This window comes from Phaenicophaeus curvirostris, chromosome 4, assembly GCF_032191515.1.
Source record: "Phaenicophaeus curvirostris isolate KB17595 chromosome 4, BPBGC_Pcur_1.0, whole genome shotgun sequence".
Lineage (NCBI taxonomy): Eukaryota > Metazoa > Chordata > Aves > Cuculiformes > Cuculidae > Phaenicophaeus > Phaenicophaeus curvirostris.
The window spans coordinates 64495905-64517334 of NC_091395.1; the positions used below are offsets into that span (position 1 = coordinate 64495905).

The window sequence follows — 21430 nt, forward strand, 5'->3', positions numbered from 1 at the left end:
TCCTCTTGTCCTATCACTTGTTACCTGGGAGAAGAGACCAACACCCACCTCACTATAACCTTCTTTCAGGTGTCAGTAGACAGTGATGAGGTCTCCCCTCAGCCTCCTTTTCTCTAGGCTAAACAATCCCAGCTCTCTCATCTGCCTCTCAAAAGACTTGTGCTCCTGCCCCTTCAACAGCTTCAGTGCCCTTCTCTAGATGTGCTCCGGGACCTCAATGTCCTTGTAGCGAGGGGCCCAAAACTGAAAACAGTGTCTGAGATGCGGCCTCACCAGTGCCGAGTACAGGGGCAAAATCACTTCCCTGTCCCACTGGCCACCCTGTTTCTGATACGGGCCAGGCTGCTCTTGGCCACCTGGGCACGCTGCTGGCTCATGTTCAGTCGCTGTCAACCAACACCCCCAGGTCCTTCTCTGCCAGCCAGGCAGCTTTCCAGCCACTCTTCCCCAGGCCTGTAGCGCTGCATGGGGTTGTTTGTGCCCCAAGTGCACGACCCAGCACTTCGCCTTGTTAAACCTCATTGCTGCTCGTCACAAACCATCGATCCAGCCTGTTCAGATCCCTTTGGAGCCTCCCTACCTTCAAGCAGATCAACACTTGGCACCCAGCTGAAGTGCCATCTGCAAACTTACTAAGGGTACATTCAATCCCTTCTTCCAGATCATTGGTAAAGATACGGAACAGAACTGGACCCAAGATTAAGCCCTGGGGACACCACTGGTGACCCGGCCTCCAATGCCCTTTTCAAGAGAGCTGAGCAGTGGGTAACTCATTCTTGAGTTACAGTCTGTGTGTTTTCAGAAGGGAGAAAAAAAAGAACTGAGCCATTTACTCAGCAGCCTAATTTAAGAACTCTGTTTTTATTCATATCTCAGTTCCTGAGAGAAAACATCATTTCATTCTAATTAGTAAGACAATGGGATAGATTTGTTTACTAGGAGCATGAGGGATGTGTTGAGCATGGTAAAGAGGCTCTTCTGCTAACGTTCGGCTTTTAACTCCAGTTTCAACAAGTTCAGCACTGTCTTAAGTCTGCAATTCTCCCCTCCCGCTTCCTTTCTTTTTTTGAAAAAGCTTCCCAGGTGCTTAAGTGCACACCAGGTGACATCCATGGTTAAGAAACAGCTGAGACCAGGTAGATTTTTGCAGACTGGCGTAGCTATTCCAGTCAAGCAGTGCAAACTACTGAGAACCTCGGTTAACTTGTACAATTTTTCCAAAATCACATCCTACCTCTCACCACACGCTGTGCCTGTGCTGCAGGTGAGCCGGCACATGCTGTTCAGAGAGACGCTTGGGCAAAAATGAAAGTCTGAAAAAATGAAGCAGTTTAAAACACAACTTGGAGACGTTACCTCTCTTATGTCCTCATTGCCTTCTTTGATATTCTCTGTTGCACCCACAACTAATTGATGGATATTGTCGATCTCAGTTTCCTGTTTTTTTTAAAAAAAAAAAAGGGATGAATTTTAGGAAAAAAACTCACATTGAAAGATTTGAGAAATAAGCAGAACTGAAATACAAAATAAACCTGGTTTAATTTACATCTCAGTTTCAATGATACAAAGCTATAGAGGCAATTAAGTTGTAATTTCCTTACCTGTGATTTTATGAGCCTGAATGGAGATCACCAAGATCAACAGGAAGCCTCTCGTTTATCTAGAATCAAGTCTAACCTAACTTTGGCAGCACTTCTGGAAGAGGTACCACAATTTGGTGAAAAGATGCTAATAAATTTAACAGGACACTAGTTCCAGGGCAGAGGGATCATTCTAACATATACATTGCATTTTCCATTCTCAGTATATACTGATAAGTAACAACAGTAAATATCTTGATTTTGCAACTGGAAAAGAAACAAAAATCTTTTCCATTGCATTTGTGTAAAAGATTCATTAATCTTACATGTACATCTTGCACGCAACAAGACCGGAATACCCCCAAGAAAATCTTCAAGCTGTATTTACTGTTGTAACATTAAATTATACTGACCTGCTGCAAGACTTTTTCAGTGAATATCTCTTGTAACCTGGAGATTTCCACCACCTTTCCTTCAATTTGTCTTGGTAAAGAACAGAAATATTCCATTAGAAACTAGCGCAAACATTTCTTAACTCCTGCAGATGTAGATTCTCCAACCTGGTGGGCGCGCTCTTCTGAAGGGACGGCTGCTCTGCCAGCTGCCTCTCAGGCAGCAATAGCTGCAGGTAGGGCTCTGACAGCTTGTGGCTTTGGAAGACAACCAGCCCACAGTGAAGCTCCGGGAGAAGCACCACCTAGATTATCTCAGATAGCAGCCTCCACCATGACAGCTTTCTCATGAGGAACCCACGGTGGACCCTGTGTAGTTAATATTGACGTATCCCTTTTATTTGCTACAATGAAGTGTGGAATTCACCTTGCCAGTACTGATAATCCAAGAGTAAAGTTCTAGCTTAAGTTAACTATTCAGGCTTTCTGCACCACAAGTGGAGAGCAAATGGCACCACTGCTCTGCCGTAACGACTGGGCTCTGCGTGGGGGTCAGTGATGGCACCTCCCCTACTGCTGTCTGTATATGCAGTGGACAAGGCAATATGAATGGGAAATGTAATCTTTTAAGGCTTAGCTACGCAAGATGGAATGTAAACCTTCCAAATTTAACCAGTGCTATTTTGGACAGTTTGTGTGTCACCTGGAACAATTCTTGACACTGTGGGACAGCACAACCTGTAAACTAATACAGTTTGTTTCCTTAGTGCTCCTATTTCATCCTCCCTTCTCTCACCCCACTACAAATTCACCCAGCCAGGTGTCCTACACCAAATTCACTGCGTGTGGGTGTTGTCTGGGGTTACAGGACCAGCATGTGCAGCAATCTGTCAAGTAACAGAAAATTGTACCTGACTTCATCAAAGAGATTATTCATTTCTCCAACGAGCCTCTGGTTCTCCTGTTCAAACTGGAAGGGAAGAAGGAAATCGCACATCAGTTTATGTGCTTGGACCCAGGGAACTTTCTTGAACCCTCACCCCTGATCAACCAACTTCCACCCTTCCTTGCAGTCTATTTACAATATGGCTCAACTAAAAAGATCTTCAAGAATTAATAACAGTGGCCTAAATGAACAATATGGATCTGCTGAGTTGTAACCAGTCTAGTGTAACATTCGTCATGCTCCTCCCATTAATGAAACAAACCCCAAAACAACTTAAAGATTTTGCTCAATGTATTTTGCAGTAAGGAAGAATATAGTGGATGAAATCTGACCTTTTTTATTATTTTAGAAATTTGAGAGGCAGAAGTTTTCATGCTTTTAAAAGCTTGTGATTCTCTTCATGATGTCTCTGCACTGTCATTCATGTATGGCCCATACTATAACATTAAGAGCTTTTAATCTAAAACTACATTGCTACAACATGCAATATTTTGACATCTACTACTTCATACTTCACAAATGCACTGGCTTTAGTTATTCCAATAGACCTCTTCCATTTAAAACTCATGAGTAATCAATGAAACGTTTAAATATACTCTTAGCACTACATTTTTCAATGTATAAGATGACTTTCCACATGAAAATAAGCTTTGACTTTACAGATGTACTTGACTGTCACATCATTTGGGATTCATTTCAGAATAAGCAATCACGCAGCAAGTGAGGTGACACGATTTTCTGAACCAAAGTCTGCAGAGCCAAAATACAACTGAGAAAGGTGTCCCACGTCATCGTGGAGCTTGTTGGAAACCACATCATAAGGACTGTGTTTTAGAGAGAACCCTTCGGGCACACTGAGCTAGGATTTTCAAGGTGTCCGAGTGGGTTTGATCCTGCAGCCTGAGGGTGCTGGCAACCTGCTGCTCCCGGGGCCACTGGGCTCTGGGCAGGACTGTGGCTACCCAAGCTGAAAGGCTTCAACCACCAGCGACAGCAGAGCACCTCGTACTGGAAGTCACGACTCCCGTTCTGGAGGAGGCAGGGGAAGCTTATTCAAGGTATTCTGTCAATTAATTCTATACAGCCAAAGCCCTCGGTAACAGCTGGGCCTTTGTGGCATGGACAGAATTGACTAGATCTTCGCACTTTTTTCACGAAGGTGAGAAAGACCCGGTCTCTGCAGTTACACAAAGAGCATGCTGGATATACATTCCTACTGGAAACACTACCTGCCACGCGCCTCTGACAAACCTGTGCAACACGTGCAGTGGTGTAAAAGCCAGAAAGCAGGATTCAGAATACAAAGAGTCTGACACAGGAGCTATGCAAGACAGCAAACCCTTTTCCAGTTATCTCCTCATTTTGAATTAGCCAACGTAACACACTGGAATTTGGGCATAATTCAATCATGTTAGAACTTGATTAGCAGTAGAAGTGCAGCAGTCCTCCCAGCCACCTTGCAAGGCCTCAGTATCCTTTTTAAGGCAGAGCAGTGCGTGTCAAAGATGAAAATGCCAAAAGAACAGCATTGCTTACAGACCTGGTTTTCAGTCGCTACCATAGGAATTGCTTGCTGAGCAAATGCCCAACACTTAAGCTTTCAAGAACAGGAGGTACTGCCCAGAGAAGACAGTGAGTATCTGAAAACAACAATCACCTTGTGCAAAAACCAAAAGGAAGGAAGGAGGGGGAGAGATCTGAATCAGAGAGAATTACGGTAGCAGTGAGAGTTGTGTTACATCAGTGAAAGGCAAATGGGCTTTTTGCTTTTAGAGTGGTGCTACTGAAAGAGCTGAAAATGAAGCACTTGGTATTTCAAAGTAGTTTAAACAACAACGCAGTTTGTCAATAAGATGCAGTATGAAAATTAGTGTCTATAATATGGCACAGTTCTTCTGACCCACAGATTCTTTCACAGAGCCAGTCTTTAGGAGTATCTAAATTTAACACTATTAAACTACCACGGCTGGTGACAATCTTGGCTCACCTCTGCGACTCCCACCCAACCCCAATCATGCCACCAGTGTGTCTATCCCAGGTTTTTTAAGATCTTCCTTATACACCTTGTGCACTGCTTCAGATGTTGATGTATGACAACCCTTGAAACGATCCAGAATGTTCCAGTCTGAACTTCTGCCATATCAAGTACTTTAATAATTCAATACAGAGAATAAAACTGTGCATACTACTTAGGGTGCTGTGAAAAAGACCTGCTGCAGTCACTCAGGAATTTGTCCTGCTCCTCTTTCTCCACATACCCAATCCTAAGCAAGGGCTGCTGCTCGCTGATGTCATGGTGTGACGTTGCAGCTCACCAACCACTTTTTCCTCCCAAGTTTTCTGGTAGATTAGTAAACTGCATCTCGTCACAGCCCCAAACGATAGGGCTGCCCTAAGGGAGAGTGGATAGCAGGAGCTGAGGAAGACTCCTACACTGCAACAGAGCAACAAAGGAAAGCAAGAAAACGAGAAAAAGCAAACCACCTTTCATACCTTTCACCTTCATTCCCTCCTCCTCACACCCAACTTGTGCTCTAACATTTTTCATCTTGCTTTGGGCTCAGAGAAAGAGTTCCTGATTCCCTGCCAACAGCAAATTGTCAACCTGCACAGCTTGGGGGAAATGGCGACTGTGTTAAAAATCAGAAATGTGTGGGTTTAATCTGGCAGAATTGAGTGCAAAATGATGGGTATATTTAAAGAAGCATAACAGTAAATCTCATAACAAAAAATGTTTAGTCTTCTGATGTGGGCAATTTATGTCATGAAGAATAATGAAAAATGATTTTTAATTTCTCTTAAAATACAGATTTATTTTTGCACAAGGGGTTCACTATCATCCTAACTGGTAAGAACAGCTTTCTCTCCTTGGTTAAAGAACTCCAGAGAGTCAAAGGTTACAAATGAGGAGGAGGATTTATTGGGCATTGTCACCTTCAGTGTAGGGGAAAGGCCCTGGGGGAGGAGCCCACCTCTATGAATCAAGAGGGAGCAGAGAGGAACACACTGCACAGCTCTCTGAAGTCTCACTGATTTCCACCCTAAAGATCCAATGATTTTGTTAAATAAAAAAGCATCAGTGTTGCAATACATTCAAATGTCATTGTCACTGCTGTCTGCAGTGTCTCTTTTTACAGATCGAGCATTTGTTAAAATATGACTGAAAAATACGGTGATATTTACTTCACAGTGGTAGATAAAGGTGTTTCATCACATCACATCACTCCTTTACCTTCACATCACTGTACATCTCGGATTTTAGTGTCATCACCTCAGAATAAATCCAAGGAACAGGGCAATGAAACAGCCACAAGGTGTAGTGCCGAGTTGAACGGATGGTCCTTAAAGTGACTACATGGGGCCAACAAGCTGTAATTGTTATTCTGACTTCTATAAGGATAAGTATTTCCGCACAAATGTTAAAATTCCTTATTTTGCTGCCTTAGTAAAACTGAGATGATAACTAATTTAGAAGGCAAATTTTCAATAAAGAAACAGTGAACAATTTTAATCCCTTACAAATAGCACAAATCCACTTGAGAAAGTATTCTTTAGAAGCCCCTTTGATATTTAAAACCCTCCACTGGGACAGGCTGCCTTTTAAACAGCTAAATGGTCTTTGCAATTTGAAATCATGGGTAACGGACTGCTTGACACAGACAGCGGTAAGATATGCTAAATCAGTCAATTGAACAAAAGGTTAGAGCACAGAACACATCATATACCAGTGTGTCAAAGGGATTTACACAACAGGAACATAAACCAAACTCCAGCAATCAGTATAGCTTAATGATTTAGGGCTTATTAAAGTAGCCTCCTTTATGACAGTGAAACATTCTGTTACTGAAGTATAGCATAAAGTGATAAACTGCTTGAAATATGTCTAAAAATCAAATGCATAGAATAATCACAGTTCTTTTTTGTTATTCCAAGAGATAAGTCATTGTATGCACTGTACTCTGAATTTAAGGCGAAAAAGAAAATTAGATATTTTCACAACTGTAACAGCAGCCAGATTTTCTTCCCCACTCAATGCAATGCAACCACAAGACATCTGCTTGCAATAACTATAAAGCTCATTGATATACCTGTACTCAGGGTCATAAACTGAAATTTATTGTGCAAATCATACAATAGCCTGCAACCATTTTGAACCATGTAAAGCTCTCTCCTGTGGGTAAAATAATAACAGAAATTGCTGCTGTAGCAATATGATAGGGCTTTAATTCATTATTTCACCCACAGGAAGAATCATGGAACCATGACTGAGAATTGTTGAAGTATGATTTGACACAACACATTCCAATTTAAAACCAACACAGCAGTTTCTACACTGTAACCTACGCGCTTTTTGGAGAGCTGCAGGATTTTCTGAGTAACTGAAAGGCAGTCCACTCTTCACAAATTAAAGGTTAAAACCACAGAAATTAACTTCTCCGTAACAGCAGATGTAACACAGAGGAGAAATAATTAACTGTCATTTGAGTGAATAAATTAACTAGAGCTGTGAGGGTTTGTTACATGTTTGTAAAGGCCCTTTGACTCCTGCATTAAAAGCACCGTGAAGTCATTAAATATTGCCAGGTAGTGTGAAGGATTTCTGAGCAATGAAAAAAGCCACATGCATTCAAATACTCAAATTTCCTAGTCACACCTGTACTTACACCTTGGACCCAAATTTACCTGAAAATTAGAATGATGGATCCAGTGACTTTAAAGTCTGTTAGGAATGAAATTATACAGTATCCAACTTTTACCAATAAAGGCCAACTCTTAGCTATAATTCTTCACAAAAACACATGGAAAGAGCAGTTTTGCTGCGGAGTAGTCACCACATACATCCTTATCCTCTGCAAATTACCTAACTATAGCGTTCATAAAATGAAGACACCCCAAACTCTTAAGAAAAAAACCAAAACACAATATGGTAGTCCACAGAACACAGTGGTGGCTCACTCAGCTATGAGCACCAACACATTAGTGGCAACATTTATGTGTGAAAACCTGCTGTGCACATATAGGTTTTACACAAATATACAACTCTGTTTACAGTCTGACAACTCAGATAATATGCAATCCATTCCAATGATAAAAAGCTCCCCTGACAATAAATGACCTTAATCAGGGCATTAACTACAACTAGAAAGAATGAGCTCCTCTCTACCTGATAACCGGTGAAGAAAGAAAAAAAATGCCTGCATTAACACTACCACAAATCCTGACTCACTTATCTTTAAAATCATAATAAATGTAGACCCCCTTCTAAGGCATAACAAGGAAGTAAATGATGCCTGCTTATTTTTAGGAGGTGTAGAAAGCAAGCCTGCATTTCTTCACAACAGCCCCAGATGCACAAACTCATAGTCTGTGCGAGAAGAAGCTGAAATACAGACAGACCCGGCTACTGGTGGTCATATTGTCAGCCTGCAGAGAGGTACAACAGAAGGGCTCTGGGTGAGATCAGAACAGGATTCAACAAGAGGTTCAGAGAGCCAACTCAGAACCAGCTTTCTGCAAAACTTAAAACAAATTATAAGCAGAGAGGAGGCTGTTCTAATGGTAGCTTCCCTTTGCATGCTTTTTTTCTATTCTAGTTTTCTAGTATCAGGGCTAAACCACAAGTACTGAGAGTACGCAACAAAAAAAAAAATTAAATGTAAATTCAAACATGGAAAAAAACCAAGAATTAACTATGGCACAAAAGCAGTAATAATATTCCAGTGTATTAGTATAACAGGACCTAACAAGTACTTATTTTTATTTTGGTATTTGTAATTTTTATTTTGATCTTCTGCTTCTCTAAGCTGACTAGTAAATTTGTCTCTTTTTGCACTAAGTCATGTGATAAACCTAAATCTAACATCCAAAGTCTCCAGCACAAGTAATTTTTCTAGGCTTAATTATGGCACTGACATCAAGGCACTGTTATATACTATGAACATTTTTATAAACTACAGGCAGAACTGTGTAAGCCAACAATAAGGACATATTACAGTCTGACTGCATCAAGAGTTTATTTAATTTCATCATAGAATTGCCTGGTTGGAAAAGACCTTTGAGATCACCAAGTCCAACCGTACCTGTCCACTACTAATGCCATATCCCTGAGAATTTCATTTACTCCAGGGATGGTGACTCAACCACCTCCCTCCTGGGCAGCCTGTTCCAGTGCCTGAAAACCCTTTCTGTGAAGAAATTTTTCGTGATATCTAATCTGAACCTCCCCTGGCGCAACTTGAGGCCATTCCCTCTTGTCGTATCACCTGTCACTTGGGAGAAGAGACCAACACCCACCTTGCTACAACCTCCTTTTAGGTAGTTGTAGACAGTGGTGAGATCTTTCCTCAGCCTCCCATTTTCTAGGCTAAGCAATCCCATTTCTCTCAGCTGCCTCTCATAAGACTTGTGCTCTATTTGATTTGTTCTCTATTTAATATAGAGCATCAGTGTTATTTTTGTACTCCTTTCACAGGAAGTGCAATTCCTGAAAGCACAATACATCGGTAAATCAATGTAAAACAAGCAGTAAATGTTTCAAAAATACATAATAATAAAAAAGCACATCACAGGATAGGTCTGAATGGGTAAAGAGGAATAATGGATTTTTTTAAAAATGTCTGTTGGTTCTGCCCCAGGAAAAGCTGTCCAGATGCCTAATCAGAAGCAGTTTAGGATTAAAGAGAACTTACTCCAGGGAAAAACTCAAATCCTCAGTGGGCAAAAATAGCATTTTGAGATGCTTATCTTCTTGCCCCTTGATAACAGAAATGGAACAAAACTCACAGGCTTAAGCAACTTAATCTAAGTTGTGAGGTATCTGTGGCCTTAACTCTATAAAATATAGAAGGTTTTAATGAAAAGAAATATATCTATTCCCAAAGTACCATGACACATGGGATGTAACATGTTTAAAACTTAATTACAGTCTGAGGCCTACAAAAAGGCAAACCAGCATTTAGTAGCCAGTTATTAGTAAGACCTGTCAGAGCCATCATCTGTGGCGCTATTTTCTTCCTGATGTTCTGGAAGCTTACAGCAAAGGGACTAATAATACTGTGCTGAAACACTGAAAAATGAAAATACGTAAAGAAATCTCTTTAAAAAGAAAACAGAAAGCAGGCGTAAGACCTCATATTTCATACTGGTACTCAAGAACAATACAAGAGCATCCCAAGCAGCCTCTGAGGAACCTTTTCTCTTTGACAAGCCATATCATAACTATGTGCCATTTACTCATCTCTAATGAGGAGAGAGGTGCATATTGTGTTTGGAAACATCTCTAATCACTGCCAAGGAATATTCATACTGCATCAGTACTTTGCCTTAGTAAAGCTCACCATTTTGAAAACTGCACATCTGCTGGCTAGTTTTCTTTCTTTCCATAGGACAAGTCACTGTGTGGTAGTGTGGAGATGTTTTCTAAGAATCCTGAGCCACGTTCACAATGATAAATTTTAGGAATACAAATGTCATGCAGGTTGTCAGCAATCATGCCTATGTCAGAAATTCTGTAGTTTATCAGTACAACTGTAAGCAGGATTGGATCAAACACTACACAAACATGCTAAAAATGGGGAAAAGCAGAAAAGGTAAAATTCTGAAGATTCTGTTCTGACAGAAAGCTTGTGTCTATTCCTTCTAGTAAACCAATCTGATTTTGATAATCAAAAAAAAAAAGGAATAAAATGAAGTATAGCTTCATACTTATAGTCAAATGGTATAACTATTTAAGGTGTATTCTAGAAATAGTTCAAGTAAAAAACAGTCAACACTTCGCTCTTTCAGAAGTTTCATAACGTTTTTCTGATGTTGCCTTGACTTCTATTGTTTCCTGACTAAACAAGCAATTAATAATTGTAATTTTAAAAACAGTGTTCATTTCAATTGTTGAAAAACAGTTGTTAGTATTTTCATGGCTCCACCTAAGCATTTTGTAGCAACCTTCTTCTGCTACCAGAAGAACCAGGAAGCCACATGCAAGAGGTATCTCTTGTTGTGCCATTATTCTGCATAAAATGAAAGCTGAAAATTAATTTGGGTGAACCTGCTATATTCATATGTGTTAAAGTACAGAAAGTATAGCAAAACAGACAATAAGACACAGGATATACTTACCATTTGTATTTCTTCAGGTGACAGCTCATCTTCACCTTTGCTGTCCCCCCATAATCCAAGGTTACTTTGGGCATCAGGCAGATTCCTGTCTGCAGAAGAATCAAACACTGAAGACCATGCAGGATACTGACTGGCAAGGTCAAAGTAATTTTTCATCCATTTCAGAACCCCAATAACATCGTTATCTCTCATTTGTCATTAATTGAGATTCACTCCATATTTACAGCATACAATTTAACCTCTAAACTGGGACAAAAGTCTATGCATGTGTTTAATTCTGTGACCTATGAGGAGCTGCACTAATATATTGATAGTGAAGGATATAAAACAACGCACAGTACACTAAGCCTTGCTAGCACACAAAATACTATAGCATTTGTCTTTCGACAAAACACACATTTCAAAATGACAGCCCATGCGCAAAGCTATAATAGTCCAATGAGACTTGAACTTCCAGCTCCTCATTCCAAAAAGTAAAATCAGAATCTCAAAGATATTTTGAGCAAAGTTCACGTGACTAACTCCATTCTCTCATGCTGTCCAAACTGCATATTGCAATGCAAATCCTTCAGTGCACTAGGCAAGGGGTCTTCCTGTATATAGCAGGAATCAGATTCGATCCCACAAACTAACCCTTACACATCATAGCTGCTTCAGTGACTGCAACAGTACTTCCCCTTTGATTAAAGCTGATCATCTGCATAAATCTTCACAGGAGTTGGGCATAAAAAATGTGAATGGCTATTTATGGGATGTTCCCTTCTGGAAGATTTATTTTTAGGCTTAATTACATACTTCTGATTATAGACAAAGAAGTTAGAATGGGAGAGAGAAGAAACTATGCTGCAGGAACCTACTGTTTCTCAAGTTGTTTTAGCATCAATGTTTAAAATCCTAATGAAGAGACTGCACTCTTGAGAAGGCCTCTCTTTTCCCCACTGACAGAGACATTTTTACAAAATCCAAAAGAGATATTTTCACCACCTCACAATGGATCAAAGCTGAATTTGCTTTGACTCATCAGACGCAGGTTGCAATTTAAAATGCAGAAAAATTTAGCTTTTAGTTTTCCATAGACTTCAGATTTCCTATTTATCCTAGTCAATTTCTTTCCAGGAATTTATAAGTACTTTCATTCGTTTTACTGTAACCTTCTAAACATTTTTTTTTCTCCATTTGCATAAGGAGCACTGATACATTATCATTCAGATACTGACTTCTCTCGGAAAGCCTGTGAAAGGAGAAGTCCTATTTTTAAACAAATATATGAAAAGGATTATAAGGAGAATTTTTTCCCTGTATCCTTCATCACAATATTTGTAAAAACTCTTGAAAAATAACTACTACAAAAGAGTAATGTTGTCTGACTCATTATAAACGTAGATTTCCCTTCCCAACAACCAAACCAGGACGTATAATCAGTGAGTGTTTCAAGTGAGAGAAGTGGATAAGAAATACATAATAATTGAATAAAACACCATAAAAATAATTTTAAAAAAATTTAATAAAACACCAACACCACCAAAACCCAATCCCCTCCCCCCAGAAACAGATATTTTCTTTCTTACAAGAAATAAAACCAAGTATATCTTTAAAGATTGTTTAGAAAGGATTCAACTCCATGTTTTCCATGAGGTATTTCAAGTCTGTCTCACAGAAACATAAAACTTATTTGTTTAGGTAATCAATGTATTTACATTATATCAAAATCACAATGAATTATTTAATGGATACAAATAAAGGATAATTAGTTTATGGAGCCAAGAAATAAGGTACATTTCTGTGTTATCCCAGAGGAATCAATTACTTTCAGGCACTATTAGCAACGTTAAAAAACCAGCACCTGTATCCAATGTGATTACTAATAAGCAAACACACTTAAGGTAAGTGGTAAGTAAGAAACCGTTTATCTCCCCAGGGTTCCTCCTGTGGCTGTAGTACGTTTCTAGCTACTGGGAAAGTTGTTCTGCAGCTTTCACGGAGCTGATATCAATGCTGTTCTACAATTCATCCAGCAAAAGCCAAACTACATTTCTTTTGCAGAAAGAAGTAGATAATGCATGACTGAGATAAAAAATAATGACCAAACCCTCTGAATTCTTTTCTGTGCTAAAAGGAGGCAGCTGCTAAGATTGTGGACTAGTTCAAAAGCTACTTCTTATTTATATTTATTTCCATAAACTAAATGTCAACTTTGAAATATGCAAATGCCAGCAAAGGCTATAAGATTTAAACTGAGCTTCTTGTTTCCTAGTCATCTCTTTCATGCTATTTCCATGCTTCAACCACCACCTACCCATGAAGTCACAAGGCTGATTTCTGTAAGCAGTAGCAACCAACACTTACACTTAGGTGACGAACCACAGGCTGCGTATATTTACAAACTGTTTCAGACAGATTTATATTGATATACAAGTCTCATCGTTTTCTCAAAGACTAGTCAGCAATCCCCCATAAGTATTGCATCAGCATCGCTTATGCGATGGGACCTCTACTTTCTTATAAAAAAAATAAAGCATAAACTAATAAAAGTGAAAACTGGAGTAATCAAAATTAATGTGCAAGATACAAAGCTTCATTTATGTTTATCACAGTGGTTTGCTGTGTCCAAGGCAACCACAAAGCAGTGTTTTCCAACACATGGCACAAATTTTTGGAGGTAAAAATTGCAATGATGCTGTCGTGGGAGTGCACACTTTCAAAGACTGCGGAGACATTTGCAGCAAAAAGGAAAGAGCACAGGGAAATGAAGATGCTACTACACTGCAGCTTCTCTGCTGGCACTAGCTCACAGCTGCAAAACACTGATAACATGTTAGGGTGAAGCTCGTCTATGTGCCTATGTGCTGCATCACTTCAGACATACTATAACAACGTAGTAAGCACTAGAAACTACACATAATCAAAACATTTACTCCTTACAATAAATTCAGTGTTGGGGTCAGGGGAAACATACTGATAGGGCTGCAGCAGTGCACATGGGTTAGGAAGATAAGCAGTTCTGTATCAGAAAATGAAACTGTTTGCACACTGTGAGGTATTAATAGTCTTCATCCAGAAATAAAGTACCCACTTCACATAAATCCACCCTTAGTACAGCCCTAAAGTCACCAACCAAAGGAACTTTACCCTTTTAATAAAAATCACCAAAGAAACAATAAGTGATCATCAGAATAAATATGGCCATCCAGTGCATTTCTTGTACCTTGATGAAGTTTCATCCTAATGTAATGTCATTTCACATAGTTTCTGTTTCTCTCCAAAAATAATTTTCACACTGTAAATTACAGGGTACTTTAGACTCTTTTGGACAGCACAAGCAAGAGAATTTAAGCCAGAAAAAGCACCTCCAGAATCACAGAAACAAGTTTTCTCTTTAGGTATGAAGCCTGAAGCTATTTGCATAGTGGTACACTCTGAAAGGCACTCTGCAATGAAACTGCCAGTGTACACATCTCAGGACAGGCTAAGGGAAGGGATTTGCATCCTCTGGCCCCAGAAGCAGGTCAACAAAGCATCAGAAGCAATGTTCACAAGTCCTGTCGGGAACAGTACCAGCTGAAATGACCCTGAGGTCAGATACTGCTTTGGACTTCTGGTTCTCTCCTGCCCACTGAAAGACGAGATGCAAACCTTCCAGCAGGGAAACTCAATGCTGTGGAGAACATACCCAAAGCTACTGGATTTGGCCAGCCAGTAGCCTCCCCTCTATGCTTAAAAACTAGAAAGTGTTCCCAGAAGGTCGCTGAGCTACTGTCCAATTTCTTGCCATCACAGAAAGGCATGTGGAAACATCAGAGAGCTCTCAGAAGACACATATGGAGATGGATATTGGTGAAAATAAAGAAAAGGGAAAGTGTCTGCACAGGATTTATTGAGAGGATGAGGAAATCCAGCAAGGAACAACACTTTTTTAGCTGGTTGGAAAAAGTGTGTCAAAAAGTTTAATACCCTGCTTCTTCAGTCTCACAGTGTGATTCACAAAAGCCTGATCTACTCAAGGAAGATGAGAATAGATGAGGTGCAAGTCACAGGAACAGGACTTTGTAATATGAAGAAAGTACTACTGAAAAGACAGGCCTTGCTGCAAAACGTGAAATATAGCTATGTTTTATTCTTACCTTTGCTTTCCTCAGCAGAAAGCTTTTCTTCAGAATCATCTAAAGGATTCTGTGAAGATTTTTCAGGGGGAAGAGGTGATTTGGACATGTTGCTCTGCTCAGGTTCAAGTCTGGACCTAGAAGCAAAAGAGACTATAATTTAACTGATATTACTAAGTTGAATTTCTCTGAATTGAGAGCAACCACAGATTATTAAATCTGACACTTGAACTCTTGTAAATGTAACACTACAGATTTACCAGGCCAGATACAAAATGTACTTTAGCAACTTTCACTTAAGTATTATTACAAAAGCAAAGAAAGCACAAATAATATTCCTGAACAAAACACACCACACATTCAGAGTTAGGAAGAATTTTGAAGGTTGTCGCATACAGAATACAGACATTTTATTCAACTTCCTTTCAAAAATCCAGCATACTAAAATATATCTACTTTTCAAAAACAAATAACATTTTGGTCACACTGAAAATTCTTTTTAGCAGCAATAGCCAACACCACTACTTTATTTTCTTTCAAGTAATAATTACAATTGTACTTAATATTGTCAATTATCATAAAGGAAAAGTAAGAAGCTATAACAAAATTAGATTTTTCTCAAAACAAGTATTTTTATTTAACTTTAAAGAACAGTTTAACCAGAGTGAAGTTGATCCTTACCTTGTCTACGACAAGACACAACAGACCATTTAGAAGCAAGGCACAGAAAAAACATGCAGTGGACAGATACATAGTACATCTAAGTCCCTACTATGTAATTTTATTGCAAAGGTAATGCAAAAATTGAGAAGCATATTCAGCGATCAGATATTAGGTACTTCTCAAGTATGTTTCACTCTGGTAACAAGAAGAGTTTCAAATTAGTGGCAACATTTTTTCCAGTAAACTTCCCTAGTTTATGGCTGTCTACAATGAATCCTCTAACTGCTACATAGTAAGACAGTTAAATGCTTAGCAATTATAATATTAGGGGAGCGAAAGAAAAAAAAAACAAACCCAAAAGCAATGGGCTGAATCATCTGCTGTGTCACCTTCACCACCTGTTCCCCTCTCAAATATAATCAACAGTTAATCTCATTACGATCTGCAATATTTCCCTGCTGCTTAACAGAAGATGCTGGATTTTGCATTCATTTCATTCCTTGTATTGTGTCTAAGTTCTAACCTATAATTTGAAAATTCTGAGGAAAACCAGAATATAGTGTATAGTCACCAGTGGATGACTGTTATTTAAACAAGAAAAAATAGTAACAGGCAACCTTTCTTAGTTCTAAAAACCTGCAAGTACTGCGCTCTCAGTAATTTTACAAAAGAACTCTTCGCTCATCTCCTCCCTCTTAAGTCCTAAATTTGCCTAATACAGGGGAAAAAAAAGACTTACCTGGATGTAATGCAGTTCAAATAACAGTTCTGATACTAATAAAGTACAAATTCCCCAGATAAAAAAGCCTGATTTGAATAATTGCATATGCAATTCACAAGACATTCTAATGGAAAAAAGAAGTTTAAATTTGAAGTACAATTTTGAATACCAATAAACAAAAAATGAAAACCACAACCAATTACCTTTACACAAAAAACTGTTTGTGTTTCTATTTCTCAACTTTTCATTTTGGAAACTAGTCCTATGTAATTGGCAGAACTTTTAAATCAAAAAACATGAGTTAATTTGTAAGGGCAATTTATGTAAGAAAATACAACATTTGGGCAATTTGCTAAAGAGCTTAGGATGTTTATCAACACAAAAACAATGAAGTATATTTCTACTGAAAAACTTTCGGTATGGTCTAGTATACATATATTCAAGTCAACTAAATTGCAGGAAAGAAGACCTGCACTAGGATAAATTTACTTTTAAAGAAATGTATTCTTTTATTGCTTGTTGCCCTTACTTTGCACAGTATGCTAATGTAGGAAGTTTTCAATTAAAAATGAACAAAATGCCTGGGATGCAGTATTTAAAGAATGCCTAGTGACAGAACATATTATTATCACATAGAACGTCTGCTGAAATCTGTAGGAAAATTGTGAATCAAATAGCTGAAGGCATATGAAAAGAGACTATTTTTTTTTCAAGCCACCAGAAGATTGGTGGCCCTGTGATTTACTAAAATTGAATTTTAATTTAAATTACAATTTAGCCATTGCATCACATCTGCAATGCATACACACTTCCACCTGGTCAACACCTGTTTTCTAGTTCTTACATCTGTAAAAAGAAGTAAAGAGGTATCCTCCAATGTTACATGGAAGGATTGCGTCTTCTGGGTTAGTTTTTAACGCCTTACTGCTCTTTAATTAAGTGGCATGCTACCTTCTGAAACAGCTCTTTCATTGCTCCATGTTAGCATACATCAAATTGAGTTGTCTTCTCTGTTAGCATTCTAAGATATCTTGAACCTGGGATTTCACACAGAGACAATAACATAAGTGTACTACAAACAGAAGAGTTGGTATTTGTTAGCCAATTCTATAACTGCAGGAACCACGCTACCTTCCTCTCAAGTTCTTCATTGTGAAGAATACTGATAAGGTTATGTACTTTTACCCAGTAAAGTATCACAGTTTGTTTCTGTGTATTTTTTATGAAAACTTAAGGGAGTTACAAAAATACCAATGACTTCCTTTTCTCCTATTACCTCTTCCCAAATTTCAGGACTGGTTTGTGGTACTTTGCTTACTTGTTTTCAGCTTGCGCTACTAGTTATGTCTCAGTAGGATATATTTGAGTGAATTCAAATCTGCTTAATCATGCTGAATCACACTGAATAAAAATGTTCTTATGGACTTCTCAAAACATCTGTAGTTTCAATGTAAATAGCTGACCAAACCAAACTGATAAAATCACCATCAAGTCTTGGAAAAACACTGAAGAATTTATTTACTGATGTCAACGTTTTAGGATTTGTTATTTTTAAACTAAAAACTTAAGGTTAGAATTTAAATAATGCAGATTGAGAAGACACAGAAACCCTTTCACATATTAAATAAATAGCAATTGATTCTAAACATGAATAATAGTGTTGTTGAACATGCTACATAAAAAAGTCATGGTTAAACTATTTTTGGACACTACTCACAGTCTCTTCTTATCTATCACTCGCTTAACTCGGATGGCTCTTTGTTCAGAATACAGCTTACACACTCCTGTCCAAGACAGCAGCAAACAAAACTTCAGGTTAGAAGAGCATGACTTCTTTCTTGGAAAATACAACCATTCATTTCTAATGAGGCAACAAATACTAAGTACTTTTTAAGTAATCTTCAATGAAGTCCAAGACAGCTGTTCTGTGCTCCTTTACCTGTGCAGACTGGACACCCTTGTGCGCTGAAATGCAAAAGAAACAAATAACACAATCTTAACTTTATATTGAATTACACAAAAGTCTGTGTTTTCAGTTGATATACGTTACATCCAACAGCCTATTAACAATTTATATATACTAACATTTATTTGAAACACAGCTATATTAAACTACAGGTTCTGTAAACAGCAAATCGTTACAACAAAGCAAAAGCCGAAAACAACTAGAGTCTTACAACATTCGTATTGTTGATTTGTTATATATTCCACTGAGTCATATTATGTCAATTAAATTCCTAAACCAGAATAGATGTCACCAAGCTAGGCACAGTAAAACAGATCTACAGACTTAACTTGCTTAAAATATTGAACTTCTAACATTTTAAATTCTCCAGTGTGTAGACTATGTGGAAATCTTTGGGAGTTACTGTGTCAAGCATCCTTTCAATTCACAGATATAAATATTTCTTATTTTGATATTATGAAGTTCCTATGGAGTTCCTATGAAGTTCCATAACGAAAAGATTCTTCACTGAAAGGGTCATTAGGCAATGGAACGGTCTGCCCAGGGAGGTGGTTGACTCGCCTTCCCTGGAGGTGTTTAAGGTGTGGGTGGACGAGGTGCTGAGGGGCATGGTTTAAAGATTGATGGGAATGGTTGGACTCGATGATCCGGTGGGTCTCTTCCAACCTGGTGATTCTATGATTCTATGCATGACTGACTTTCAATGATCCTGAGTAATGCTATATCTATGTCTAGATGGCATTTCAAAGCTGATGGAAATCTTTTTGTGTATACAGCAAGTCAACTTGAAAATGACAAAACATAATTTCCCTCTACATCTTCATAAGGTAGTGTTTTAAAGGTATGAACCCACACTTGTCGAAGTGCTATTACTTTACCAGAATTCTGTTAACTATCTCAAACTTTGAATGATTATACTTGTAATACCTTAGAGGTGGGAAAGCTAGAAAGAGACAGTCATTGAATTTAGTGAGCTTTGGTTCAGGCCTCTGCGCCACCGTGCTAAATTACTATTCAAGAAGTAAATATTTAAGACTATCTTTTTTACACTTGCTGTTAAGCGTATTTGAACAAATAAATAAAATCCTATGCTCTGGCTTCTCTTTCCACGAACATTAAAGAAAATTAAATACAGTACTAATCATTCAATGAGACTACACAAATGCAAACAAAAAAAGCAATGAGAGTTTACCAATCTCTGTCAAAGCATTTCAGATTCATCATCCAATATTCAGCATTATTTTAGCTTGTATCACTAAATAAGAAAAAAGTACTTTAAAGTTGCTCAGTTTACCTTCTGTTCTCAGCTGATGAATGGCATCAGCACATGTCCTCATAAATATCTGAGCATCTTGATCTATCTGATCACGCTCCGTATCCGTCATCCTCACAAACTCGGACATAACATGGCTAGGAAACAAGACAAAACATCATTTAAGAAATGCCTAACATAAAATCTACAAGTACGCATCTGAGACCTTCATCCCACTTGCCATCTCCACAGAAGCTTTCCTGCAACACTGATTTTCGCAGAAAAGGTAGTAAAATAATACAATAACCATCACTGATAAAAACACCAAGAGTTTTTATAAAACATGTTTTGACTAGTACAAGACACAAAAAGCAATATAACCTATCAACTCATAAATAATACAATACTGAGTAGAAGAAAATACAAATAGAAAATATATTATTACCTGCAGTACTTATTCCAATGAGGCATATTTCAATTCTAAAACCATGAAAGCAAGTAGGGTAAAGGAATAGCTCAAATGTTGAAAGTGGCACAAACAAATGGAACTTATTTTATGTATATGTATATGTATGTTTTCATAATCCTAACTGCTGAGCTTCATTTTTAAAGTAGCTGTACTACGGAACCTGTGAATTCAAACCCCAGTAATGAAAAATAATACACATTTTTCATATTGAGTCTATTAAAAGTTATTAAAATCTATTCCCATTGTTTATTTTAGATGACACATCATATATGTAATATTTTCTAATAGGATTAATATATCTTTTTGTTACTAAATTAATAAAAACGGAAGCCTGTTAGTAAAACATTAGCACACTGCAGATAACCACCAGAAAAGCACACTGTATGAAGGTATTTAACACTGTCTCCACAGCCATAGATGACCAGATGATAAAACTTTAGTAAAGCAGCTTATCCTATGTTCATCTTGGGTTTCCCAATGACACAGTCACCATAGCCTATTCCATTTGCCGTTAAAAACAGGAAAGAAAACTAACTCATATCTTTATTTTAATTAAGCAATCATGGCTATATACATCTTCTCTTTGGTGTGGCTTTTGCTACCATCTTGTGTGACAGTCTCATAAACTACTGGTGAATAAATGACCTAGAAGAAACAAACATCATATGGACATGAAACTGTTCAGAAAGCTGAACCTGAGGTACTTATCCACCAAAACAGGAGCATACACTCAGTTGTGTTCCACAGGGGTTTGTCCTGTGTCACACTATTTAATAATTTCATTAAGAACTTGGGTAGTAGGATGGAGTATACACTTAATACATTTGCAGAGGCATACAACTAAGTGAATTAAAACCATATCAAGAGAACAAGACATCAATTCAAAACAATACTGCCAATGTGGAGTAGTGACATGAAGAATTTGAATAAGGAATGGAAAGAAGGTCTTTGTTGCAGCAGGAACAATTACCCGAACCCACAGAGAATGAGGAACAAGTTATTAGAGAACAGCTCTTCAGAAAGTCATCAGGGATCATACTGGATTGTAAACCAAACATAACAACAACATGTTATTGTACAAAAAGTCATCATTACAACAGGATGCACAAATGCAGTATAATTCCTTACAAATGAAAGGTAATCTTCCTTCTATCCTTCACTTTGGGCAAGGCCTCAGCTGCAGATTTCTTTCCTTTCAGCACCTCACTGCAGCACCAATTGGGACA

The 21430-nt window shown here is 38.1% G+C and overlaps 1 protein-coding gene across 2 annotated transcripts in view; it reads right to left on the reverse strand.

The window, feature by feature from the left end:
• Positions 1-21430, reverse strand: part of STX18 (syntaxin 18) — a 62733-nt gene that overhangs the window by 2929 nt on the left and 38374 nt on the right. Inside the window, exons 3-10 of one of the 2 annotated variants that reach the window (XM_069856336.1) lie at positions 19778-19893; positions 18405-18482; positions 18235-18301; positions 15155-15270; positions 11034-11122; positions 2884-2942; positions 1994-2063; positions 1357-1437 (exon numbers count right to left, since the gene is read on the reverse strand). In XM_069856336.1, the coding sequence (XP_069712437.1) occupies positions 1357-1437; positions 1994-2063; positions 2884-2942; positions 11034-11122; positions 15155-15270; positions 18235-18301; positions 18405-18482; positions 19778-19893 (676 nt within the window). The remainder of the gene's footprint in view (positions 1-1356; positions 1438-1993; positions 2064-2883; positions 2943-11033; positions 11123-15154; positions 15271-18234; positions 18302-18404; positions 18483-19777; positions 19894-21430) is intronic. The other variant, XM_069856337.1, reaches the window with a different exon arrangement.